The 27112-nt window shown below is 34.3% G+C and overlaps 1 protein-coding gene across 1 annotated transcript in view; it reads right to left on the minus strand.

Annotated features, from left to right (window-relative positions):
- The window catches only part of Sirt6 (sirtuin 6), a 43051-nt gene extending 16213 nt beyond the window's left edge, over positions 1 to 26838 (minus strand). Inside the window, exons 1-4 of the mRNA XM_089090716.1 lie at positions 26691 to 26838; positions 15537 to 15664; positions 5261 to 5330; positions 263 to 435 (exon numbers count right to left, since the gene is read on the minus strand). Coding sequence (XP_088946842.1) covers positions 263 to 435; positions 5261 to 5330; positions 15537 to 15664; positions 26691 to 26756 — 437 coding nt within the window. The 5' untranslated portion in view covers positions 26757 to 26838. The remainder of the gene's footprint in view (positions 1 to 262; positions 436 to 5260; positions 5331 to 15536; positions 15665 to 26690) is intronic.
- Between the last annotated feature and the right edge of the window lie 274 nt (positions 26839 to 27112).

Here is a 27112-nt window from a genome sequence, read left to right on the forward strand (position 1 = left end):
GAGTGGTGTCATAAGTTCAAAACAAGCAACTAACCCATTCTGAATTTTCTGTTACTTGTTTAATACGCATGATCCATTTGGCTTCTAAACAGGCTTATTTTCAATGAAGTACTAACCTGATAAACCAAACTTTCACTTTTAATTGCCGTTTACTAAATAATCCGACAAACAAAGTTGAAATAAAAATTTCAGTAGTATCCTTTTCTTTTCCCACTCTAGTTTGCAAACAAGTTGAAAATATGTAAAACTACATTTTAATTACCTGTTGCACCTACTACACCTGTCAACGAACATATTACCATGAACTTCAGATAGGAATTTACGCTCAAGACCTGAACGAAGGTGAAGACCATCAATATTCTGGCTAATCACATGATGAACTCTTCCAGCCCTTGCCAAGGCTACCAGCGCCATGTGAGTTTTTGTTGGTTTAGCCTTAAATACATTTCTCAAGTTAGATCTGGGAACGACTGGGCAAAGAGCATACATATTTTTCAAAAGTATTTCAAAAAGTCTTTCGAAAAATACAGGCGAGTTAGATGAAATATAATACACCCATAGGCTCAAGCCCAAAATTCGTATGAGAGAATATAATTCCAAGGCTAATCATACGAAAAAGACAGAGAGAGAGAGAGAGAGAGAGAGAGAGAGAAAGAGAGAGAGAGAGAGAGAGAGAAAGATAGAGAGAGAGAGAGAGAGAGAGACAGAGAGAGAGAGAGAGAGAGAGAGAGAGAGAGAGAGATAAATTCAACTCATTGGATGTACAGTGACATCAATTTCCACTTCGACCGATATTTGCTATGACAATACATAAATCCCAAGGGCTAACTTCCAAATTTGTTGGCGTCGATCTCCGTACACCTGTTTTTATCGCGGTATACTGTACGGGGCATTTTCTCGTGTTAAACGATAACGTAGCTTAAAAGTTCCGCTACCACCTGAAAATAACCGACGAACATATATTAATGTGTGGAAGGAAGCATCAAACATTCCCAATGAAACCTCTTTTGTTAATATTATGTGCCTTTTTTAATTAATTAAACGAGAAATAATTGTGTATATGTGTTTATTTTCCCCGAAATCGGCAACACAGTTTTTTTTCTGAAAACTGCCACACTGACATTTCTGGCCTCAAAAAATTCACACGTTCAGTTTGAAAACTGACTTTGTCTCACCCTCAACTGTATCAAAGCCAAATAACAAGTAAAAACATAAACAAAATATCCTGACCTCTCATTGCTGTGGACGACCATGTTAAAACAGCCGATTGTTAATTTTCCAAAACTATACTCAAATCTTAAAAATAAAGTGGCTTTCGTTTTTGATAAATCGGGAGTTTTTGATAAATTTGAATATGTTTTGCAATAAAAAAAAAAAAACATTTCAGCAGTACATTTTTTCATTGATGTTCTTCAGAAAAGGCTTCTTCCATTCCTGAATGAAATTATTTGTCCATTAGAATGTTCTTCTTAAAGATCCGCCGTGGAAAAAGTGGGGTAGCATAGCAGCAATGCTACTTGGCAGTTTCCTTGGCCTACTGAAATTATAGGCAGATTTGGCAGTTTTTGGAATTCTGCTACTGGAAGTTTTGGAACTTTTTCCAGAGCTTACCTGTTAAAGGCCTTTCATGATTTTAATAATGCTAAGAAAATCTTTGGACACATTTTACTTCCCTTCTGAAGTAAGAATTCCAATTTTGAGGAAGATCAGCCTGATTTTTAGGGAAGGCCTGGGTGCCAGCACACTCACCACGCTCTTACTTTCTTTCCTAAAGATGTTTTGGTTAAGAGTATACTCTTTGTATCTATAATCCCGATCCTTCTAAGGCTTTTGATTGTATAGTAAACACCTGGGCTCATTTTTCTTTTTATAGTCGCAGTATTGATCCTTTTGTTTTTTTTTCTTCCAAAATTGTGTTCTGATAATTCCCATCTCCAAATTGAAATCTTCTTCATATGTTTTTGTTCGTCAGTGCATACAGTAAGGTATGCACTGACGCACACCCTACTGTAGAATACTTCTTCTATGTATTTAAATCCTTTGATTAAGGTCTCCCACCTTGCTATGGCGACATTCTTTTTTTTTATTAGTTGGTCTAACCTTCATCTCTTGAGGATTGCTTATAAAGTTTCTTTTTCTTGTACTAAAATAGGTATTTCGTTTGATGTTGATAAATACGAGTATCTTTCGCTTTATATTCCTTTCTCTACTAGTCTGGATTCGGTGGTTGGAAATTGGCCTCATAAAAATCTTACAACTATTTGGAAGCATGCTGTCCATGATGCTGGGGTGATCCACATTACTTATCTACCATTAATACCAATCAAGGAAAATACAATTATGTTGCCCTTGGTATGCTTTTTTCTACCTTTTACGATCATTGTTCTTTATCTTTCGAGATTTACCCTATTTTTCAGAGAAAAGATTTTGGTGATATCCGATTTTCTTATTGTCGTTTTTATAAATTCCTTCTGCATCTTTCTCTTTGGTATTAAAACACAAAATAGCAAACAACTGCCTAATACCAATTAAGAAGCTGACTGGCCTGTACAATAAGCTGTCGGAGGTAATCTATTTCACTTATTTACTCACCACAGTTTTATCTGCGTTTCACTGACATTCTTCATTGCTTAATGTCCTTTCATATTTCACCACGTTTTACACAACTTACTGATTCTGTCGCTAATCAAAATTCGATATACTTATTTTGACCCCTTCCTCTAATCCGATTTTGCTCAAAATTTTTATACAGCTTTGCTTTACCTAAAATTTTAATACTCTGATATATTTGAATCCCAAAAATATTTAATTATTTTTATGAAAATTTTGACAAATGCTTCCGATTCTTGCAACCATGATACAGTGTTACATTGGGCTTCTCATGGCAGGGAAAGTTGCTGTTTGTAGGCTATTTATTTCAAATGAAGCCAACACAAATACATTAAATTTTTCCTGTCGATTCAATTATGAAAAGTATTATCTTTCAGTGCTTACCTAGCTAGTAAAAGAACGGAATTTGGACGTGACACTAAGTAGGAAGTGATATTCGAGACTATGTAACCTTGCCTTTAGAAACTCTAATGCGCTGAAATCAATTACAGCAATTTGGTAAGAAAAGATGCAAGCCATGTCCAAGTATGTTATAATGTTGAAGGTTTTAATATTCCTGAACATTTGAAAGATTATTTAATATATGAAGAAGAACTTCAAATTTTATTTGGTTTAAAAAAAACACATATGCAGAAAAAGCAAAAAGGTAGTATCTCATCTCTACCTAAAAAGAAAAAAAGAAAAATATCACAAAACTAAAAAATGAGAGAAAGGTATAAAGAACGAACTATAGACCATACTAACTGAAATTTCAAAATATTTAGTAAAGAACGAACTCAAGAAATAATTGCGAAAAATTATGTAAACTATATGATATTGTGTTGTTATGTAAACTGCATACATATTTATGTTGTCTTAGTAACAATTTTGTGGTGGTCTTTAAAACTAAAAAAAATTCCTGAAAATTTTGAAATAAATTTTAATTGAGTTTAGCTTTTAAGTTACTTGCTACAGTCAGTTACTTACCCTTTTTATTATGCTTTTATACCATTAATTATCTTTTTGGATGTAAGTAAGTAATAAATAAAGATGGCTATTATTATTACTATTCTTATTGTCCATTATTATTGTTACTACTAGCCACTAGTTGGACTAATAAATAAATAAACTAAAATGGTCGAACTGAAAAGTGCCAGGAAAGAAACCCTCAAGGGAACAATTCAGCCCCCCCTCTAGATGACAATAAAAAAACAGCCAAAAATAAGCCCAAAATGTTGTCATATTCACAAAACATGACCTTTTTTCTGTAAAATATCATACATTCTTTGATCCTTATCCTATATGATTAACTTTTAACCCCTCCCCCCCTCCCCCAAAAAAAAACAAATTTGCAGGCACCAGTGCTTGATCCTATTATATATTTAAAATGAGCCATTGAACAACTCTCTACGATGTTCCAGTGCCAAGCTATCTGTGGAAAATAAAAAAAAAAACGAAAAAAAAAAATATGCCGTTTAGGCAGAATGCTGTAGTAGCTACCACTTTTCTTGATTTTCAAGCCAATATATTTCCATTACTGTTCAAGCCAAGGGACAGAAAGTTTCCTATACAGGGGTTTTGGACAAGGCGGTTCTAATGGCGTACTTTTTGTTTTGATCTGACTCTTTTTTTTAGGAGCTATGGGTTTTATATTTCTTAACATTGGACATGATCGTCTCTTACTAGGTTGCTAGCTACCGCTGCAACCCGGATGTTAACATCTTTTATGCAGGGACATAGCTATTAATTCTTCCTAGATGTGGGAGAGGGGGAGGATGAGGTAAGTTTACCATCTTCTATCAGAGCTTTATACTCCTTGCTCTCCCCCTGACCACCCTATACTTTTATATGATTATTTTATTTCCACCTAAAGAACAGATCCATAATTTGCGATTAAAATACAATTCTCACAACGAGCTGTAAGAATGGCTGTAAAAATAAATTTTCATCTTCCAGTTTTTGTGTTCAATATTATATATGCTTAGCTCGTGCGCAAAGTTTAATGACATGTGCAATAGCATTCATGACTGAATAAGTCTTGCACTTAAGATAAGTAGCATCATCAGTCCTTTGAGTTTTTTTTAAAGGCAATCTACTAGTTTTAATTCCCTATTCAGAACAAGCACTTCTACAGATTCAATATCATCTACTTATTCCCTTTCTTTTAAATGCCATTTTAGTGCTTTTCCCATCATACTTTGAAATTATTCAAACTCGGCACATGAGATTTTTGAAAACAATCTTGGAACAAAGGGTATTGCTGTATGCAATGTAAACCTTGAAAATTATTGCTGAAAAAACAAGCACCACGTGGAGGCAAAAGACATAAGCTCTCGATTGGAGTAGAAAAGCTTGAAGGGAACTGCAGAAAATATAGAAAAACTTTTCCTTGCATCTATATTTCTGTCTGCTTCTCTTCACGCTCAATGAACAACTAAACTATTTGAGATCAAAAACTTTGCTGCCGGCTATATAAGTCTTGGAAATCACCATAGCAAAAAAAAATAATATAGTATCACATAATGGCTGAAGGCCAGACCCTTAAATTAAAGCAAGCAAAAAAAAAAAAAAAAAAAAAAAATTACTTTTCTAAACAAACATTTGAAAAAACTGGCTGGTTAAATATAATCCTACCATAGCCTGTATTTTGTCATCTTGTTTAAAGACTTACTTCGTTAAAAGATATGTTAATATCAGGCTTCTCTCCTTTTTCTTCTAGTGTCCAAACTCCTTTTGGGCCTCTAAAAGAAGGAAAACAAATCAAAGGGCTTAAGTCAAAATTAAGAATATAAATAAAAAAAAAAAAGAGAGAGAGAGAGAGAGAGAGAGAGAGAGAGAGAGAAGAAAATTATGAGTCTTAGAATATTAAATTAAACATCCAATACACAAAGACAGGTTCTTAATTTATAAGCAAAAAAAATCACTGGCCTCAACACCAAACTAATCGTAATACAGCCTCTACATTAAGTCTAGCTAATTATTTTTGCCAGTAAAACAACTCTGCTTATAGGACTATTAAACAGTTGTTATTGCAAACTATTACTATAGGACTTATAGTAAAACAACTATTCTCATAGGATAATTAACCAACTACACAAACAGACCCTTGTTATTGTATGAAAACAGATCTGCATCGTTGTACCTCTTTGGCTTGTAACGTTTCTTCACAATCCTGCAACCAGAATGCCCTAAAGATTTGTTGATGATGTTGAGGCTATATATCCTATGCATACTACTACATTTCTCTTCCCCCCTCCCCCCCAAAAAAAAAAGAAAAAAAAGCATTCAAAAAAGAAAAAAAGAAAAAAGAAGGGTTAAAATAAAAGAATTTTTCCAGGAGTCACCAAGGCCAGAGGAAAACCCTATTTATTTTGCTTTTACTTCATTTGCAAGGAAAATCCAAAAGGGAGCATTCTTTTGGAGTAAGAAGAAACCTTAGCCAATAAAAAATGTCCACAACAAAAAAAACGAAAAAAAAGGGTCAAAATGCTTGTGTAAGGGTACCTCCATAGGAGGCACGGACCAAGGGGGGACCTTGTCCCTGGGGTCCATAATAGGATCTGGGGCACCCTCGCCCGGGGTCATAAATACAGGCGGGGGAGGAAGAAGGCCCCTCAAATGTACACTCAAAAGGGCCCACTGGTTTGTCCACAAGTCCCATGAGTTACAAACCTTCTCCCAGTAATGGGTTAAAATGCATGGTGATGCAAAACACCATCGTGGGAGGATCCTTTATAGGAGGACAACTGCGGCAGGTTGTAAGATCCAGATCTATGGAAAACGGCCTCTGCAAAGGGCTGCCTCGACCCTTTCGGTGTACCTGCAAGACAGGGGACCTTGCGGTCAACTCTATTCCCACGTGAGGAGTGGCGCCCCTGGAGGAAATTATAGCCTAGTAAACGACACAGCATTCGCACGGGATTCTGATTAATGGCATTTTTGCCAGTAAAACAACTCTGCTTATAGGACTATTAAACAGTTGTTATTGTAAACTATTACTATAGGACTTATAGTAAAACAACTATTCTCATAGGATAATTAACCAACTACACAAACAGACCCTTGTTATTGTATGAAAACAGATCTGCATCGTTGTACCTCTTTGGCTTGTAACGTTTCTTCACAATCCTGCAACCAGAATGCCCTAAAGATTTGTTGATGATGTTGAGGCTATATATCCTATGCATAATACTAAATTTCTCTTCCCCCCCCCCCCCCAAAAAAAAGAAAAAAAAGCATTCAAAAAAAAAAAAGAAAAAAAGAAGGGTTAAAATAAAAGAATTTTTCCAGGAGTCACCAAGGCCAGAGGAAAACCCTATTTATTTTGCTTTTACTTCATTTGCAAGGAAAATCCAAAAGGGAGCATTCTTTTGGAGTAAGAAGAAACCTTAGCCAATAAAAAATGTCCACAACAAAAAAAACGAAAAAAAAGGGTCAAAATGCTTGTGTAAGGGTACCTCCATAGGAGGCACGGACCAAGGGGGGACCTTGTCCCTGGGATCCATAATAGAAACTGGGGCACCCTCGCCCGGGGTCATAAATACAGGCGGGGGAGGAAGAAGGCCCCTCAAATGTACACTCAAAAGGGCCCACTGGTTTGTCCACAAGTCCCATGAGTTACAACCCTTCTCCCAGTAATGGGTTAAATTGCATGGTGATGCAAAACACCATCGTGGGAGGATCCTTTATAGGAGGACAACTGCGGCAGGTTGTAAGATCCAGATCTATGGAAAACTGCCTCTGCAAAGGGCTGCCTCGACCCTTTCGGTGTACCTGCAAGACTGGGGACCGTCCGGTCAACTCTAGTCTCATTTGAGGAGTGGTACCGCTCAAGGAAATTGCGGACAAGCGGATAAAACAGCATTTGCATGGACTTCCGCCTTATAGGTAATTCTTCAGGACTTGTTATGTTTTGACAAACGTGTTCAGACTGATGGATCACTTACTAGCCAATTTATCTATTATGGGCTGCCTGCCCGTAGTAGCATAATATTTGTAGGCATGAATATATAATGAGTCGGAGGTAAAAGGCTTCAGATTGTCTGTGCAGGATTTCAACTCTTGTTGATAGAAGAGCATCGACAAGTGCTGAAAACCATGTTGTGACCAAGATGGGCCCAGGATTGCATAAAGCCTCCATTTATGGAGGTCCCAGGGACTTCTTGCTGTCCGGTTATAGATAGATATTTATTTCGAGAAATTATTATCACAAGCCCTGAAGGGCCGAATTCGAATTCCGAAGTCCATAAAAAAACAAATAAACAAGAAAATCATAACAAAAGCACAACAACTAAAAAATTTGGCAACCAATGCAAAAAAATAAAAATAAATAAATAAATATCGGAATACTATATGATTCCTTTGTCACTTATATTAAAAACTGCAAAATGGAAACTAGTTAAAAAGATAAAAACTGATAAAACAGAAAAAATAAATAATATATACATTAACAAATGTTTAAAAAACAACATAAAAAGGGGATAGGGGGAAAAAAGAGTAAAAAGAAAAACGAGCTGTTTCTTTTTTATCATGTAAGAGATAAGATAAAATTTATGTACAAATTAACAACTATTTATTATATCAATAAAAAAAGGGATAAAAATTTCTTATGCCATGAAGTAGTACAGATAATGGGAAATTAGGTGGGAATAGGCTGTGAGACAGTTTGTGGAGGACGATTTCTACTAGGTGCAAGATAATCAGGTATAAAGTTCGCATTACGGGGGTTCAAAAGTGCAAACTTACCAAAACGGAGGCACAAATTAATTCTTCGTCTCTCGAGGGTCTCTAGTTTTGAAACATTTAACAAATGCAAATATGGTATCTCGCCCTCTTTAAAAATAATTCTTAGAGCTCTCTTTTGGACATTTTAAATCATTTGCGTTGCTTCATTTGAGAGGCCAAGGTGCCACACAGCACAAGCATACTCTAATATGGGGCACACAAAAGAAATAGGTACTTGTAGTAATGTGATTGCAGGCATCTATATTTACTTAAATGTTTAAGGAGGGAAAGCAAGGAGTTTGCTTGTCGTAGGATATTATTTATATGGGCATCCCATTTCAAAGTGGAAGACATTGTAACACCAAGGAGTTTAAGAGATGTGACAGAGGTTTCAGGAGGTATAGGATCAAGACAAAGGGGAGGGGATTTAAGGAAACTTAGTGAGACTATTGCGGATTTAGAAGGGTTAACTGTCATGTCAAGGGAAGAGGCCTCACAGGCAATATCTTGGAGTATGCCCATTGGGTTGCTAAACATGTTTTTATGACATATCTCTAAAACTGTCAAGTCATCGAAAAATTTCCACCTATTGTCATAAAGGGTTGAAAGGCTGTTAATCATTTTTTTTCGCGGCGCGAAAAAAATAGCCGTGACTACCTCAGATGGTTTTGTGGTGTAGTGAGTTGTTACTAGTAGCAGTATTTTTGTGTTTTTTGCAAGCCATTCGTACTATACCTTAAACGCATTCAGATATTTCCTTGATAAAAAAAATTTTGTCCGACATATCCGACAAATGATGTTGATAAAGCATTTATTCAGTCTGATACTTAGATTTTGTCAATTTTATCCGATGTATCTGACAGAGGATGTTGATAAAAAAATTATTTACTCTACTAATTAGATTTTGTCAATTTTATTCGATGTATCAAACAAAAGATTTTGATAAAAAATTATTCATTCTGATACTTAGATTTCCTCAATTTTATCCGACAAGTTAATTCTATCCGACATGTCGGAGAAATGATGTTGATAATGCATTTGTTCAACCTGATACTTAGATTTTGCCAATTTTATCTGATATATCTGACATAGGAAGTTGATAAAAAAAAATATTCAATCCAATAATTGTATTCTTTCAATTATATTTGTTGTATCTGAGATTAGATGTTGATAAAAAAAAATTATTCGCTCTAAGACTTAGCTTTTGTCAATTTTATCCCATATATTCAAGAAAGGGATGTTGATATAGAATTTAACCCAGTTGATGCATATATTTTGTCAATTTTATCTGACATATCCGATAAAGGATGTTGATAAAATATTTATTCAATCTGGTACTTACATTTTGTCAATTATATTCGTTGTATCTGACAAAAGATGTTGATAAAAAAAAATTATTCACTCTGATACTTTAATTTTGTAAATTATTTCCCATGTAGCCGAGAAAGAGATGCTGATATAGAATAAAAACATTCTGATACTTAGTCTTTATCCAAGATATTCGACAAAGGATTCTGATAAAGCATTTAATCACGCGGATACTTAGGTTTTCTCAATTATATTTGATGTATTTGACAAAGGATGTTGATAAAAAAAAATTTATTCACTCTGCCACTTAGCTTTTGTCAATTTTGTCCAGATTAACCGACAAAGGATGCAGATGTAGAATTTAATCAATGTGATACTAAGATTTTGTCAATAATATTCGTTTTATCTGACAAAATCTGTGGATAGAAAAAATATTCTCTCTTAAACGTAGATTTTGTTAATTTAATCCTATATAACCGAGAAAAGAATTTTCATATAAAATTTAATCACTTTGATATTTAGATTTTGTCAATTTTATCTGATATACCCGACAAATGATGTTGATAATGCGTTTATTCACTCTGATACTTAGATTTTGTCAATTATATTTGATGTATCTGACAAAAGGTGTTGATACTTAGATTTTAATCACTCTGATACTTAGATTTTGTCAATTTTATCCAACATATCCGACAAAGGATGCTGATAAAGTATTTATTTTCTCTGATATTTACATTTTGTCAATTTTATTTGATGTATCTGACAAAGGATGTTGATGGAAGCGAATTCAATCGATAATGAATGTTAATTAAGAATTTGTTGAATTTTTTTTTCATAATTTTCTGAATTAAATTTCTGTATTGTGTATCCAAGAGGTGAATTCAAGAAAGAGTTTGTTACTTACTTACTTAAAATGTTTTCATAATGACATATCCAACAACGGATGTTGATAAAGAATTTATTCATTCTGATACCTAGATTTCGTCAATGTTATCCCATGTGTCTGACAATAGATGTATACAAATTCCATTTCTTACATCTCCGATGTTTTAATAGACGTTCAGAACGTTTGATATGCTAGCTTAATCTAAAAATAATGAACACAAAACAATGTAATGCATAATATATTTTTAATGAAATAATGCCATGTAGAATATTAATACAAAAATATATTATGATAAATTATTAATATCAATGATCAACTTTGGACATTTTGAATCTGTTCCATAAAAGATTTCACCATGTTCTCTCTTGATATTGTAGCTATTATCTTCTCTTAGTTTGTAATCATTAGGTTAATCATTATACCATTTTGGGTCATACACAACTTTTACTGGTGTGTCATCAACAGGCTCAATATACTTTTTGTCTCTGGTTTCATTTGGTTTATTGAGTTTTTGATTAGGGGAATTAAAGTTTTCTGATCCTTTGTTTTTAACCGATTCATCTCTATGTTCCATAGTGGTATTATCTGCCATTACCCTTTCTATTGTTATGATCATTCCACTTTCTATTATCACATTATTTTTACACAGGTAACAGTTTCGACACGTAGACAAGATATGGTTTATGATATTAGTAAAAGAGTAGGCCTTTCTTTTTTTGACCTTCTGCTGAATGCTAATACCTGAAAGCTGACGATAGGATGTATCAGTAGGTAATGTGTTACCTGCAACAGTACCAAGTTGTCCTCTATCATCAACGATTATTTTTATGTTGGCATTCTCTTTAAGAGCAATCATCTCCGGAGATCTCAATCTCGCATATCCACCAACATAAGAGTTGAATTTTTTTGGTACTCGAAAGAAATTTAATTTCTTACTGTCATGACAATGAACGCATACATTTCCAATAGTGCTACCACTTGTACTTGTTTCATAGTTTAAATACTTCTTCTTGTCGGCATTCAATGCTACAATAACATTGTCGTGTGTACACACTTTATTAAAATGCTCCATCTCCACTTTTTCAAAGATATGACTTCTGTGTTTATCGTTCCACTGCGTAAGCAATACTAATTTAATTCATACGATGGACTAGATATTATTGAAATCCCGCAATAGGGTACCAGTGGGAAATCCACGTTACGCCTCTGAGCAAACATAGAGCCAAAGTGTGAGAGGCATAATAATAGTTCGTACAATTTTTATATACGTAAAAAAAAGTTGACTATTATCATTCAAAAAAAAAAATTTGTCCAATAAAAAAAAGTGCTACTACAAGCATTGTTTTTCTAAAAGTAAAGGTCATGACTAACATATCCATACCATTCTCATTTTGAGTTTGGAAAATATTAAATGTGATTTTTCAATGTTGTATGTTTCATCTCATTTGAAGACATGTAAAAAAAAAGTTGAAAAAATACAACATGTTAAAAAAAATAATAAAAAAAAGTTAAAAAAAACTTCAAAAAAAAATTCCAAAAAAAAATGGGGGGGGGGGGGGGTATACCCCGAATTTGAATTTACTGGAGGGGTGACTATGTAAAATGATTTGATTTGGAAATAAAACTAAGAAAATTTACTAAACTGAACTCACATTATAAATCGCTGTAGCCAAAGCTTCAAAGTCAATAATATCAAATGCATTATCCATGGTGTCTTAGAAATTTATGAAAGTTTAATCATAAGGCATGTCCGCTGTATAAAAAGTCTCAAAGGCGAATGAAAATCACTCCTTTTATTCGAATCCAATTACTAATCAAGTTATCGTATATGGAGTAACCTCCGCTCTCTCTGATTGGCCCTAAAAAATAGGTGTGAGAGGATACTCACTCTCTTTGAAAAGGTGTAGAGCTTCAAGCAAATAACTTGGGAATTCCTATATGTCCCAGCAAAGTATAAGGCCATGTGAGGGGGTACTCACTCTCTTTGAAAAGGTGTAGAGCTTCAAGCAAATAGCATGGGAATTCCTATACGTCCCAGCAAAGTATAAGGCCATGTGAGGGGGGTACTCACTCTCTTTGAAAAGGTGTAGAGACCTCGTAGAATAGCATAGGAAGGAACATAAACCCTTAGAATCCATACGGCATTGTGAGAGGCTATTGACTCTCTTTGAAAAGGTTTAGAGGTCCCTAGAATAGCATAGGAAGGAACATAGTGCCATAGAATAGCATGGGAGGGAACATAGTGCCATAGAATAGCATGGGAGGGAACATAGTGCCATAGAATAGCATGGGAAGGAACATAGTCCCATAGAATAGCATAGGAAGGAACATAATGCCATAGAATCCATAAGGCCATGCTCTGGAAAGGTACCAAGGAACATAATGCCATAGAATAGCATAGGAAGGAACATAGTGCCCTAGAATAGCATGGGAAGGAACATAGTGCTATAGAATAGCATGGGAAGGAACATAGCGTCGTGGAATAGCATGGGAAGGAACATAGCGTCGTGGAATCCATACGACATTGTGAGGGGATACTCACTCTCTCTGAAAAGGTGTAGAGCATCCATATAAATGTTTTCCTAGGGCATCCATAGAAATGGAAGATACTACTCTACTCCTAGCCTAGGTGAATTTGGTGTAGGAAAAGAAAACAGTAATGGATACAGACTTTTGCAATTTTGTAGGTATAACAATCTAGTTATAACCAATACGGTGTTTGGTCATAAAATGGCTCATAAGTTAACATGGTATTCATGTGATGGTAAGACAGCAAACCTTATTGATTATGTTATAGTAAACCGAAGACTGGCAGGATCAATACAAGATACTAGGGTATATAGGAGGGCCGTTATTGATGTTAAAAGTAAAGATAACCATCTAGTAGTGTCAAGGGTTAATTTAAAGCTGAAATATCGGAAGGGTAACTACCTCCCGGGAAGTTATGATGTTGGTAGACTCCAGGATGAGACTTAGAGAGAAACTTTCCAGGAACAGTTGAATACTAAACTTGAGAGTTTGTTTAATAGAAAGGAGAAAGGGCTTGTACAAGAATTATCTGAGTGATAGATCATATGAAAACAAAAGGAATGTAAAAAAAGTGGAGAAAACATTAAAATATGAACTAAGGAGGTGTGAAGTGGAGGCCATGGATAAAATTGCCGAGGATCTGGAATATGCAGCTATACAGCATATTAGTAATATATTGTACTGGTATTTTAACAAATTGAGAGGGATTAGTCAATCCGGACTTGGCCCAGTTAAAGATAGGAATGGGGCCGCAATTAGCGATAAGGAAAAAACTAAAGAGAGATGGGCCGAATATTTTGAGAATTTGCTTAACTGAGAGAGTTGCAGGGAAAGATATATAGGAAAACGAAAAAGTTTGTGATACCGTGGATATGAATGAAGTTTTGTTTTGTGAGGAGGAATTAGCGATAGTACTAAAAGGGTTAAAAAATATTAAGGCTCCAGGTCCTGATAGTGTGGTAAATGAGCTTCTTAAATATGGTGGCTCTGAGGATAGAAATAAGTTACTAAAGATTATGAATATGATTTTTGAAAAAGGGGAAGTACCTAACGATTTTAGGAAAACCTTAATTAAGCCACTTTATAAGAAAGGTGACAAAAGTGAGTGTGGTAATTATCGAGGCATTAGTCTGGTCTCTGTAGGTAGTAAATTACTTAGTAATATGATACTTTTTAGACTGAGAGATGCCGTAGACAAGATTTAAGAGAAGAACAGTGCGGTTTTAGAAAAGGAAGAGGATGTGTCGACCAAATTTTCACTCTCAGGCTGATAATTGAGAAGTGCCTGAGTTTTCAAACAACTTTGGTCCTCAGTTTTATAGATTATGAGCAAGCGTTTGATTCTGTTGATAGAATAGCTTTAGTAGATGTTTTATCCTTGTATGGTATACCAGACAAATACATTAAAGTGATTAGTGCAATGTACGAGAATAACACTGCTGCGGTTAAGGTAGGAAATGAGGTTAGCAGCTAGTTTTGTATTAAATCAGGAGTTAAGCAGGGTTGTGTTCTATCCCCTTTTATATGAATTATTTTGATGGATTTTGTTTTAAGGAGCACAGGAAAGGCAATGGGAGACCACGGAATCAAATGGGGAGGAAAAAGTCTCCTGAACTTAGATTATGCTGATGATTTAAGCAATCCTAGATGAAAGTGTGAGCAAAATAAATGAATTTTAAGAGGTTATGTGAGTTCAGGGTACTAGAAATGGTTTGAAAGTTAATGTGAAGAAGACCTAGCAGCTAGGGTTAGGAATAAATGAAAATTAGTAGGTGACGTTGGGTGACGAACAGATTGATCGGGTGGACAACTTTCTTTAACTACGTAATACCATTGTTTAAGATTGTGAGCAGTGAAGATGTCAAAAGCAAAATTGCCAGGGCTCATGGTGTTTTTTCACAGTTAAAAAAAGTTTGGAAGAATAGGTAGATAAGTCTGCAAACTAAGATTAGAATATAAGAAGCTACAGTGATGACAGTTGTCAAATATGGCTCTGAAGCATGGACGCTCCAAAAAGTGGATAAAGATTTGCTAGATGTTTTCCAGAGAAATTGCTTAAGGATTGTTCTGGGTAGCCGGCTGACTGACCGTATTCCAAACAATAGGCTATACAAAAAATGTGGTTCAATACCACTCTCTAGGGCTATAATGAAAGAAAGATTGAGGTGGCTAGGGCACGTTGCGTGGATGGAGAATGACAGATTGCCAAAGATTGCTCTTTTCGGCCCTCCGTCTAGGGCTAAACAGAAAGCAGGTCGTCCCCGTCTGGGGTGGGAGGACGTCATAAAGAAAGATTTAAAGGAAATGGGAACTTCGTGGGCGGGTGTAAAAAGGGAGGCTTTGAATAGATTGGGGTGGAGGAGCATGCGTAGCTGTGTTGGCACCAGGCGGCTTGGTGCTGCGGCGAGTTAGTAGTAGTAGTAATGCTACAGTGTTGTCTCTGATTTTTGATCTTCCAAAGTTATAGGGGTGTTTTGTTTTTCTAGCTAGATATTCTTACCTAAAGTCAGGTATTCCAGCTGAAGTACTGATCCCAGCTCCTGTATGCACAACAATATGAGTTGCCTCTTCAATCCATTTTGCAAGTTTTGTACACTTTGCCCATATTTGATCATCAGAATCAAATTTCTAAAAACATTGCAATATAAAAACAACTGTTAGCAAACCAAGTTATAATATAACTTTAAATATTTATTGATTTGTACTTGGGTGACTACAATGTTTTACAACAGTACTAGATAAAAGATTCATAGGTGTAAAGAAAGAAGAGAGAGAAAGAGAGAGAGAGAGAGAGAGAGAGAGAGAGAGAGAGAGAGAAAGAGAAAGAGATAAAAATGGGAAGAAAACAAGGAAATAAAGAGTTGAGTTGTGTCAGAGCCTCTGAAAAGAAGGAAAATTAATCAAAGGGCGTAAGGCCAAATTAAGTATAGAGAGAATAAGAGAGGTATAAATGGAAAGGAATAGAGAAAGAAAAAGGAAAAAGAAGAGTTGTCAATAGAAAATTGCCCTGTGATGTGCCACAATCTATTTCTTTACTTAAAAAGGTATCCAGATATTTTCATTTCCATTCAAAATAACCTTCTCTCAATTCTCTACAACCACTAGCTTAAAAAAAAAAAAATTGCCCAAAGGAAAAGTACCACACATCAGTGCTACTCATGCAAAAATGCGATTTTTATGGTTGTTCAAGACAGGGGGCTGTAAACCTCAAGTGAAGAGTTTTTGACAATGATGATTTCAGTTAATATACGATTTTTGCAATTTGATATCACTTTTGGGAATTCAGGCTCTTGTTTAAAATTCTGAAAACTATATTTTTGTAGTTACAATTTACTATTCAGTTGAATCTGAATGAAAATTGTCATTTTCGAAAAATGTTACATTGGAGATATCTGTTGCTAGATAGTTTCTTATCAAATTTATGTCTCTCTTTCTTTTTTAAATTGCCAACTGTTGGCCATGATTTTGATCTTTATTAGATTACAGGTGCTGCTGTAATCTTGGTATTCATAGCCACCATTATGGCTCTCACTATAATCTGATGGTTGTAGAGCAGCATTGGTGAATTTTAATGATGTCTTAATCAATGGTTGTAGTCTTTTTGAAGTCCCAAATTTTCATCATTCCTGAATATGATACAGCTAGACCCCGGCGCCGCGCCGGCGGATCGATCGAACGCCGCCGAAAGGTCGCAACGCCGCCAGCAAAGGCGGCGGCGTTCTGTCGACTTTAAATTAATTTTGCGGCAATTCTTCATTGTGTCAAACGCAAAGTCGGAGCTTTTCCTTCTCGTGTGGTTTAGCATTTCGATTTTCCTGATTAGAAATCAAGCAGGGCTTGCACTATCCCCGAATTTTCGAGTATTTCCCCGAAAATCTATGCGTCACCATAAAAAAAAATTTGGTTCCCCGAATCCCCGAAAATCACGCAATTCCCTGCCAAATATTACTTTGCATACCATAATTCTTCACTACTCTCTGGTTCGTTAATTTTCGTCTCTTTTGTTACTTTGTATCAAAACCAGACAGATGCAATATGCAATTGCATTGCAAATATTGCAATATACAAAGTTCTTCATATGTTGACAAAAAAGTATTGTCTTTATGGAATGAGTTTAAATCATTTCGAATCCATTTTCCCACTTGCAATTCCTTACATCATTTGTAGTCAAGAATTTTATTTTCAAGTTGAATAGAATTATAGAACGCAACATTCACTACAGTTTGATTTTGAAATTGATAGGAGAAAGATCGTTTCAACTGCTGAATTGTAAGTTTGCAGAATTTTTTTTTTCTTTTGCTGTTTTTAGATAAGATTTTCTTAATGTTTAATACTCAATTGTTGAATGCCTCATAGATTAAAGAAAATACAATCTTCTTTCTGAAAATTTTTTACCCCCTCCCCCCCCCAAAAAAAAAACAACTATCTATTAAGACAAAATTTAGCTATAGACTAAGCTAAGTACAGGGTTGGGGAATTAAAGATTGAAACTGAAGTTACCTCAAAAATAGAATTCATAATAAAATAGTAAACTATTGCCCATAGGGGGGGGGGAGGGAGCTATCATTTTAAAATGATAATACCTCATTTTGTATATAGAAAGCAGGGATGCCAAAAAGTACTATCAAATTCCCTGGGAGACCATTGAAATATTTTGATAGGCCCAGGGCCCCCCATTGGGACTTGTTCATTGTCTTGGGTATTTGGCGATTTCTGATAGGCTACTGGTCTAATTTGGCTTTTGTGTATGCTCCCTTTTAATTAGATCCTGTGGATCTTATTGAATGCCACGGCGAATCTATGACTCAGTTTTCCAATAATTTGAGGCGTATCTGAATAATTTTGACATTTTCGTTCTTATCTTCGTAGCCCTTTGCTAGTACCCTCAAGTTTGTTTTTCAAGGAAAACTAAGCTGTTTAACGTTATTTCGCGTGTTTGTTGGAACCATATAGTCACCTAGTTAATTATTAAGTCAATTACTCTTTTTAATGTAAAGCTGAGACGGTATTTTAGCAAGGGGGTATCCAGAGGGGGGGGGGGGGTAGGGAGGTATTACATTTAGATGATAATATCTCGAATTTTTTTTTAATTAAAGCAGGAATGCAAAAAGTTAATTTTTTCTTAATTTAAAGCAGATACAGTATCCTATCAAGGTGGTATCCAGAGGGAGGGGGGAGGGGTTGTGAGCTATCATATTTAAATGATAATACCTCGAATTTTTTTTTAAAGCAGGAATGCCAATAGGTTAGTTATTTTTTTTTGAAGCAGAGATGGTATCCTATCAAGATAATGGTATCCATAGGGGGGGGGGGCGGGTCATAGGGAGTTATTATATTTAAGTGATAGTACCTTGGCATTTTTTTTATTGAAAGCAGGGATGCCAAAAAGTTAATTATTTTTTAATTTAAAGCAGAGAAGGTACCCTATCAAGGTGCATGGTATCCAGAGGGGGGGGGGGAGGGAAGTATTATATTTAAATGATAATATCTTGATTTTTTTATTGAAAGCAAGGATGCCAAAAAGTTTTTTTTTTAATTTAAAGCAGAGACTGTATCCTGTCAAGATGGTATCCAGAGGGGGGCATAGGGAGTTATTATATTTAAGTGATAGTACATTGATTTTTTATTGAAAGCAGGGATGCCAAAAAGTTAATTTTTTTAAATTTAAAGCAGAGACGGTATCCTATCAAGGTGGTGTCCAGAGGGGGGGGGGGGTAGGGAATTATTATATTCAAATAATAATATCTTGAATTTTCTTATCGAAAGCAGCCTCAGTCCACACAAAGATAAGTTGATTTTTATTCATGACAATTATAGCCACATCCCGCAGTTAGAATAGACTTCCAAGTTTGACTGAAGGAATTTTTTCGACCAGTTGACCCCTAGATTTTTGTCCCTCCACACTATTTTGAAAAATGCCTTTTTTTTTTACACATACTAATATTTGGACTTTCATTAGTATACCAGCTGACCCGTCACGCGTTGCCACGATCTTAAAAGAAAGGAAATTCAATGAGAATACCCCTAAGGAAAATATCTAAACGTTCACTGTCTTATTTAAAAGTATCTAACGTCATAATATTTTCATTTTAGTTTAATTATAATTGAGAAACATATTCAAATCATACAAGATTACGTTGAATTGCTATGCATGCTCTTCGAAAAGCTGTTCAATTTTCTGATATTGTCCATTATATAAATTCATTTAAGTTAGACCAAGCTAATTGGTTGAGACTAACACATTGATTGGAAATTAACTTCCATTTTCCTTCCAGTACTGAGGTGGGTTATCCACATTTCGTCATTGGGAACTGATGCTTGATTTTTTTTGAACGTGAAATTTTAAGTTATCCTATTCAAAATGATTATAAATGATTGTGGAAAAAATTGGTTGGACAGGTTGATGTGTTTTTTTGTTTTACATATATTTCTGCTTGCAATTGTATGTTCTTTTGTGTATTGTAAATACTGTTTTATGTTTTAGGTATGGTATATTTCGACAGTTGGATAATGTTTTGAAGTATGAATCAACACATGTAAATTAAAGAAGGTAGAAGCCAAGCAAAAGCACTCCGTACAACATCTTTGTCCAACCCCTATGATAATTTAAAAATTAACAAGATTTTCGTGAGTTATACTTGATGTATTTTTTTTTAATTGTTATTAAAACCCGTTTTTAATACAAATAAGGATTTTTAGGAATATAAAATAGCAATAAAAACGATCAATATCAAATTCGCCCATTTCAACTGTTTTAAAGGCGACAAAGCAGATATTGGCAAAGGGCATTATGAAAAAATTAAGCTTATAAGTTCAAACTTATATTATAAGTTTTTACCCAGATAACTGCCGGATATTTTGATATAGTATTTGAAGTTTTGTATACAGCAATATTCAATGAAAAAAACTTCTTATTTTCATGATTATTGATGTTAGGAATACATAGCTAATAGATACTTGAACTATTATGCTATAATTCTAAAACGCCATAGCCATTTCGTTTCTACCAGATTTCTATTGCTCTTGATGAGTAACGATGAAGACCAGCTTAAAGCCAGCAACTTGTGAAGTTATGAACTCTTGAATAGGCTCGAATCTGTTGTAACTTTAAGCTGTGATTTGAGAAAGACTGATGAAAACATTAATGTTTGTGGTCAACATTGATCACGCCGGCGGCGCGCCGCCGGCGCAGCGCGCTGTTTTTGGCCCCGCCGCCACCGATATTCCCTCATCGGCGCGGCACCAGGGTCTAGATACAGCATCATTAAAATTCAGCTGCTGAAGATTTCACAGTGATAAATGACACTACAGAGTCTCCAAACACAACCATATAACTCATCTTTGATTTATCTAGATGTATAGATAAATCATTTTGTTTGTATTTTGTATATTTCAAAAGAGTATTAAAGGCACATTAAGTGACATGTCTGTCTTTTAACTAGCAAGTTAATTAAGCAAGCACATATTTAGTTAAGGTTAGTAATATGCCAAAAGTCAGATAAGAAAAAAAGTAATATACCATACTATTATACTTGGAACTTTTTTTTTGTTCCTTAACTCACCAAATTGTATATGAGCCATCTTAAACCATTTTCAAATTTTATCAGAATTTCCCCTCTTGTGTAATGAGATATGAAATGGTGCCATAACATTCAATAAATTTTTAAAGAAAAAATAGGGGAAACCAAAGTAAAAAATTACCTTAGACATCAAGCTAAAAATTGATACAAAGATCACAGAAGCTTCTAGAAAAAAAAAACAAGTAAGCATTCCTTTCAGAAATTCTAGAGGCATTTTTCTCTCAAGCTAAGAAATAGTTCCCATCTAAAAAAATTGGAACAAAATTTTCTTTTTATAAGCAGCAGCATTTTTAAAATATATAATAGGAAATAGCAAAGGAAGATTATTATTATGATTGTCAGTACAATTTTAGATGCTTGAGGATCATATTATTGAATTTGTCTATTAGCATTGGAACCATTGTAACCTGTAAGTCACCTTAATAAACTTATCTTTTTTGAATTTATGTATCTTACTTGTTTATGTTGACATCTATACAGGTACATTGATCCAAATCTCCATTTCTACCTCAAAACAACTCCCCTAGGCCATGACCCTCTCAAGGTAAACATAGCCAACACTTTTCTTTTATTGTATGCTAAGACAAGATGAAACATAACATGTGGTGCAGTTGGTAGGATATTCTGCCTTGTATTAGTAAAACAACATAAATGGTTGATTGGGCACAGCAACAAATATAATATAAACATTATTATACAAGACTTGATAGTGCAGTGGTAAGAACACTTGCCTGTGGGCATGGTAACTTGGTCTGAATCTTAGATAAGACACATTTTTTTTTTAAAATAGACAAGCTTACAGGAAAGATTTTTTGTGACAAGGTTGGAACAAAGGAAATGTAAAGAATACAGAATCACTAGCCTTAAAACTAAAGATTATCAGTAATAGTTTTGGTTTATTCTCTCTCATTTTAGACTCTATTTTTCTTCATTTGTTTATATGTTTGTGTTTATCTGTGTTGGGTCCAGAAATGCTCTACTTCTATGCTGGTTAGACCTGTAACTCAAAACAAAATTTGAAATAAAAGTGGTTCCAACTGGAAACTAGGATGGCATAGTAGTTAGAAATAAGAAGTGCATAAATACAACTTCATGACAATAAATTTGGATGACAAAAATGAAAAAATGATAAATATAAAAAATTTACAAAAAGTTGTTTTTAAAATGTATTAAAAATAGAAACTATTTTTTTCTTCAGAATCTATGAATATAAGCAATAACAAGGGGCACAAGAAGGATTGGGCTTTATATAACTTGATCTTTTTAAATTGTTTTCCTCAGCTCATTGACTCTTTTCATGTACGCATTTATAACTTAGATTAGTTGGATATCTATGTTATTGAAAACCTAATCTGTTTTAAACCCCTCATTTTCATTTATATTCATAGATTCTTGAAAAAAAAAATTCTCTTTTTAGTCCATTTTGAAAACATATGAATTTGTTTTTCATGCCTACTATTTCATTCACTACTCTTTTCAAACATAATAATCACTAGTGTTTTAATTGGGCCCCAAAAGATGTGATATTAACTTGTCTATAGTTTTTAGACAATTATGTAAAGTTAGAAAATTAGTTAAAAACTAACTAGATATAAAAAATAGCTTTAAAAAGAGACCTTAAATAACTCTCTATAATGGTTCAGTGCCCTGCTAGCAACAAAGAGAGAGAGAGAGAGAGAAAAAAAAGGTAAAAGAGGATGCATTAGAGCTACCTATGCAAAAATGTGACTCTCCTTGTTGTTCTAGGTGGGGGCTGTAAGTTTCCTACTTAGGATTCTTCAATAATGATGATTTCAATGGTATACATTTTGTTTTACTATGATATAATTTTTTAGGGGTTTCAGGCACTTTTTAAAAATTCTTGTAAGTTTGTTTTCAAAATAGCATTTTAGTCTGTTTAGATATATATAACATATAGTCTGTTTAGATCTGTTTGATATGTTTTTTTTTGTGAATATTGATATTTAATAAAAATGAATTTTCTCTCTCTCTCTCTCAAAAAAAAAAAAAGTATTGAGACTAATGAAAATATTGATTACCATTTCTGAATCAGCTACAAATGGCAATTTTTTCACTAGACTGTTTTTGTAAAAATACATTTTAAAATGTTGGTTACTATAAGCTATTTTGAACTTCTTTAAAGAGGTTCAACTGCACCAGAGGCAATTATTGAATTTGGAAAGAGCATAAAAATAGGCATCAAGTGATGTATTCACGTTTTTCCTAGCTAAATTATGTAAAGATGTATTTACTTACTGAGAGCGGCTATTCTATACCTTTACCTAGAATTTTACAGGAAAAATCTCTTCATCAAGAATTTTGTCAAAAAATAATTTCAAAATTAACAAAAAGTTAGTGCCCTAGACAAGGGGAAAATTTCAGGGTATTTGCCTGGAGAACTAACTAAAAAGAAGGAAACATGTTAACAAAATAATTCTAACTTCATAATATGCAGGATAATCATAGTTAATACATTTTGCATACAGCCTTGCTATATTTTATCCCCCCCCCTAATGTGCAAATATATAGCCCAAATTATAGATTTTCAATGCATTCTGCCACCCATAAATTGTTTTTCCCAGTTTTTGTTTTGTCACAGTTGATTCAATTTACAGCGACACATGTTGAAACAACTGAGATGCATTGGGAGAATAGACAGGAAATACATAAGTAGGGCTATATATTTGCATATTAGAGGGTGTTGGGGGTAAAGTACAGTGGGCCTGCATTCAAAATGTGTTAACTAGGGTAAAAAAACAGAATCTGATTGAGCAAAATTATGTAAAACTAAAACACTCACAGCTTATTACCAAAGAGGAATTGAGAAGAATTGTATAGGCCTATGATTATTCTGCATATTATGAAGTAAGCATTGTTTTCATAAGATAGGAAATATATAATTTGGGCTACATATTTGCCCACTAGGGGGGGGCGGGGAGGGTAAAGTATATCAAGGCTGCATACAAAATGTATTAACTATGATTATTCTTCATATTATGAAGTGAGAATTGTTTTCTTAACATGTTTCCTTTTCTCCAGTTAGTTCTCTAGGCAAATACCCATTTCAGTTGAGTATGGTAGATGAAAACATCTTCCTAGATTTAATGACCACTGCAGATTCAACTAGGATGAAGGTCAAGAATAGCACCTCTTCAAAAGGAGACATCCAAGAACACAAAGACACATTTAGATTGCTAAATTTGTACTCATTTTTATAGTTTTGTTTGTGTTTTTGACAATTCATCCCTAGCCTCAAATGATTTTATACAGCCCAACACTATATAAATAAAACTAACCAAAAAAAAAAAAAAAAAAAGGAAGAAAGATGATATTCTTATTTTATAATTGGCTATGCAGCAAGTGACTATGAATCATAGCTCCTTGCTTTCCCCCCGTTTTCATCTGTTTCTAGATCAGTTCTCATAAATTATCATGTTATTTTTTATACATAGCCTAAGGGTATATGAGACCATTGAAAACTTTTACTTTTTTGCATGCTGACCAATGGTAAGTAGAGCATAGTTACCAATCTATAAATTTTCTGCCTTTAGCTGGGAGTACAATGTCCTAATCCAATATTTCACATCTTATATGAGACCATCAGATGGTCCATGAAAATGAAAATGAACATAAAATGAGGGTTAATGTTTACATTAACAAATTGTTAAGGTAACTAAGAAACAAACTTACTTCTATGGTCAGAATTGCACCCTGAATCCTAGTTTAATATTCATTTGCATTGAAAATGAACTTTACTCCCACCCCTATATATATCAATTCAGGGTATATATTTGCACATTAGGGGGGGTAGGGGTAAAGTTCAATTCTGACATAAATGAATGTTGAATTTGGATTCAGGATGCAATTCCAACTACAGAAGTAAGATTTGAACTCTACCCCACCCTCCTAATGTGCACATATATACCTTAAATTGGTTATAGGATAAAAGACCTTTCTTTGGGAAAGATCCCTTTTCTTTGATATTCTGGAAAAATAGAGATGGGTTTTGGACAAACTCTACTTTAGCTACTTTTGGCCATTTTGGAAAGGGGTTAGATTAGGAAAATGAAACTTTCATGGATGGGTCTACAGGCTAAAGTATGTCCCAGGAAGGGATTTTGAAGTACCTACTTCAGTAAAATTCTACTTTAGCTACTTTTGGCTATCTTGAAAAGGGGTTAGGTTAGGAACATGAAACTTTCATGGATGGAACTACAGGCTAAAATATGTCCTGGGAAGGGATTTTGAAGTACCCACCTCCACTCCTTCTCCCTCTAGAGGGTCCTGAAATTTGCCTACATGACAGGTGTATTTTATACCTATTGAAATTTTGACAAAATAACATTTTAACTTAATTTTCACTTATCAGTTTCTTTTTGTCTGACTTTAGTTCTGAAAATGCAATTCTTGTTATTTGAGTAAAATTTTTAGCCATATCAATGTTTTTTTTCCAAAATTTATGCAATGTATTTGCATATCTTTAAAACCTTATAAATTTTAATTGAGTAAAATTGTGAAGCTGAAAACAATTTTGTTATACTTCATTTCAGCAGAAGATCTATATTGTAAGGTTTCACTTTTATAACACACAGATTTTTAAAGGTTAGGGCCCTCTAGAGGGAGAAGAAGTAGGGGTAAAATTCTACTTTAGCTACTTTTGGCTATCTTGGAATGGGGTTAGGTTAGGAAAATGAAACTTTCAGGGATGAGTCTACAGGCCAAAGTATGTCATGGGAAGGTATGTTTAAATATCTACCTGCACTCCTTCTCTCTCTAGAGGGTCCTGAAATTTGCCTACAAGATAAGTCTATACCCATTGAAATTTTAACAAAACAACATTTTGCCTAAGTTTTGAGTTAGTATTTTCTTTTTCTATGGCTTTAATTCTGAAAATACAGTTCCTGCTATCTGAGTAGAATTTTAAGCCATATCAATGGTTTATTTTCCAAAATTTAGGAAATGCATTTGTATATCTTTGAAGCCTTATAAATTAGGATTGAGCAAAGTTGTGAAGCTGGAAAAAATTTTGCTTTACTTCATTTAAGCAGAAAATCTATTTTGCAAGGTTTCACTTCTATAACACACAGATTTTTAAAGGTCATCAAAGGTCAGAACCCTCTAGAGGGAGAAGTGGTGGAGGCAGGTACTTCAAAATACCTTCCAGGACATACTTTAGCCTGTAAACCCATCCCTGAAAGTTTCATTTTCCTAACCTAATCCCTTTCCAAGATAGTCAAAAGTAGCAAAAGTAGAATTTTATCAAAGTTATCAACACTAGTTAAGCTATTGAAAAGTTGTTAAAAACATATCACTAGTTTAAAAATAAGTTGTTCAAGGGTAATATAGGCCTATCCAAAAATACTTATTTATGACAATTCAAACCTCATTTATTAGACAACTCAAATATAAACCATTTTCTTACCATTTCAAGTTCTCAAATGCCATCAACAAAAATAGCACTGAATTTTGCAATTCAAAACTTTGCTGTTGATAATTCAGGGTATATATATACACATTAGGGGGGGGGGGGTAAATTTTCAGTGGACCATATAATTCAGCTAGGATGAAAGTGAAAACATCATTTGATGTTTTTCTTATACTCTTTCATAATTCATATAAAATACCTTCAGGGCCCCTTTAAGGGCTCAAGATGTAGGCTAGCCTAATTAGCCCCAGAAGCAATTATTAAATTATGAGAGCATAAAAAAGGCATCAAATGATGTTTTCACTTTCATCCTAGCTAAGTTTTTGCACCACCTAGATATTTACCATTCTGATTATAGAGGTAAGTTTAGACTATTTCTAAGCTACCTGAATAGTCTGTTAATAGGCCTATAAACATTACCCAAAACGGTAATTAGTAAACTAACATGACTCTCTTTTTGTTCAAGCATGTTTCCTTCTGAAAAACTGCTATTCTTGACCTATACCTCAACTAGATAGCAACCATCTTTTCTTAATAAGCAAAAACCTGCTAAATAGGAATTTTACCAAAATTTGCAGGTAAGCTAGGTCTACAATACAAATGTGTTAATAGGGTTACCAATTTTGCAAAATCACCTAGTCTAAATTACCTCTGGAAGTCCCAGTTTTCCTTTCTCTTCATAGGGAGAGAGCCCCTCAGCATAGTTGAAGGACATTTTACAGCTTTTTTTGAGAGAAATATCTTCTCCTTCTTTCTTCTGCGGCTGAAATCTTGGGGGTTCGCCAGCCCATGATAAGACCTTTTTTTTTCCTTTGATTGACGTCTAGCAATTAGAGGCCTGTTTTAACACTTGCTACACTAGCAAGTCCTTATCATTCCTTATCTTTGTTTGAGAGAGAATGAATCATTTGCTATTGAAACAAGAAAAGTATGCCAATTCCTTTTCAGTTAACGAAAGCTGACGTCATTCCTTAATAAAACGTAGAAAGTGAGGCATGAATTGGAATGACCCCTTTGACCCAGAAAACACGCCCTAAAAATTTCAAGACAATCCCACACCCCCCATCAAAC

Source organism: Artemia sp. Qi Xiang Cuo, chromosome 6 (assembly GCF_049724085.1).
Source record: "Artemia sp. Qi Xiang Cuo chromosome 6, ASM4972408v1, whole genome shotgun sequence".
Lineage (NCBI taxonomy): Eukaryota > Metazoa > Arthropoda > Branchiopoda > Anostraca > Artemiidae > Artemia > Artemia sp. Qi Xiang Cuo.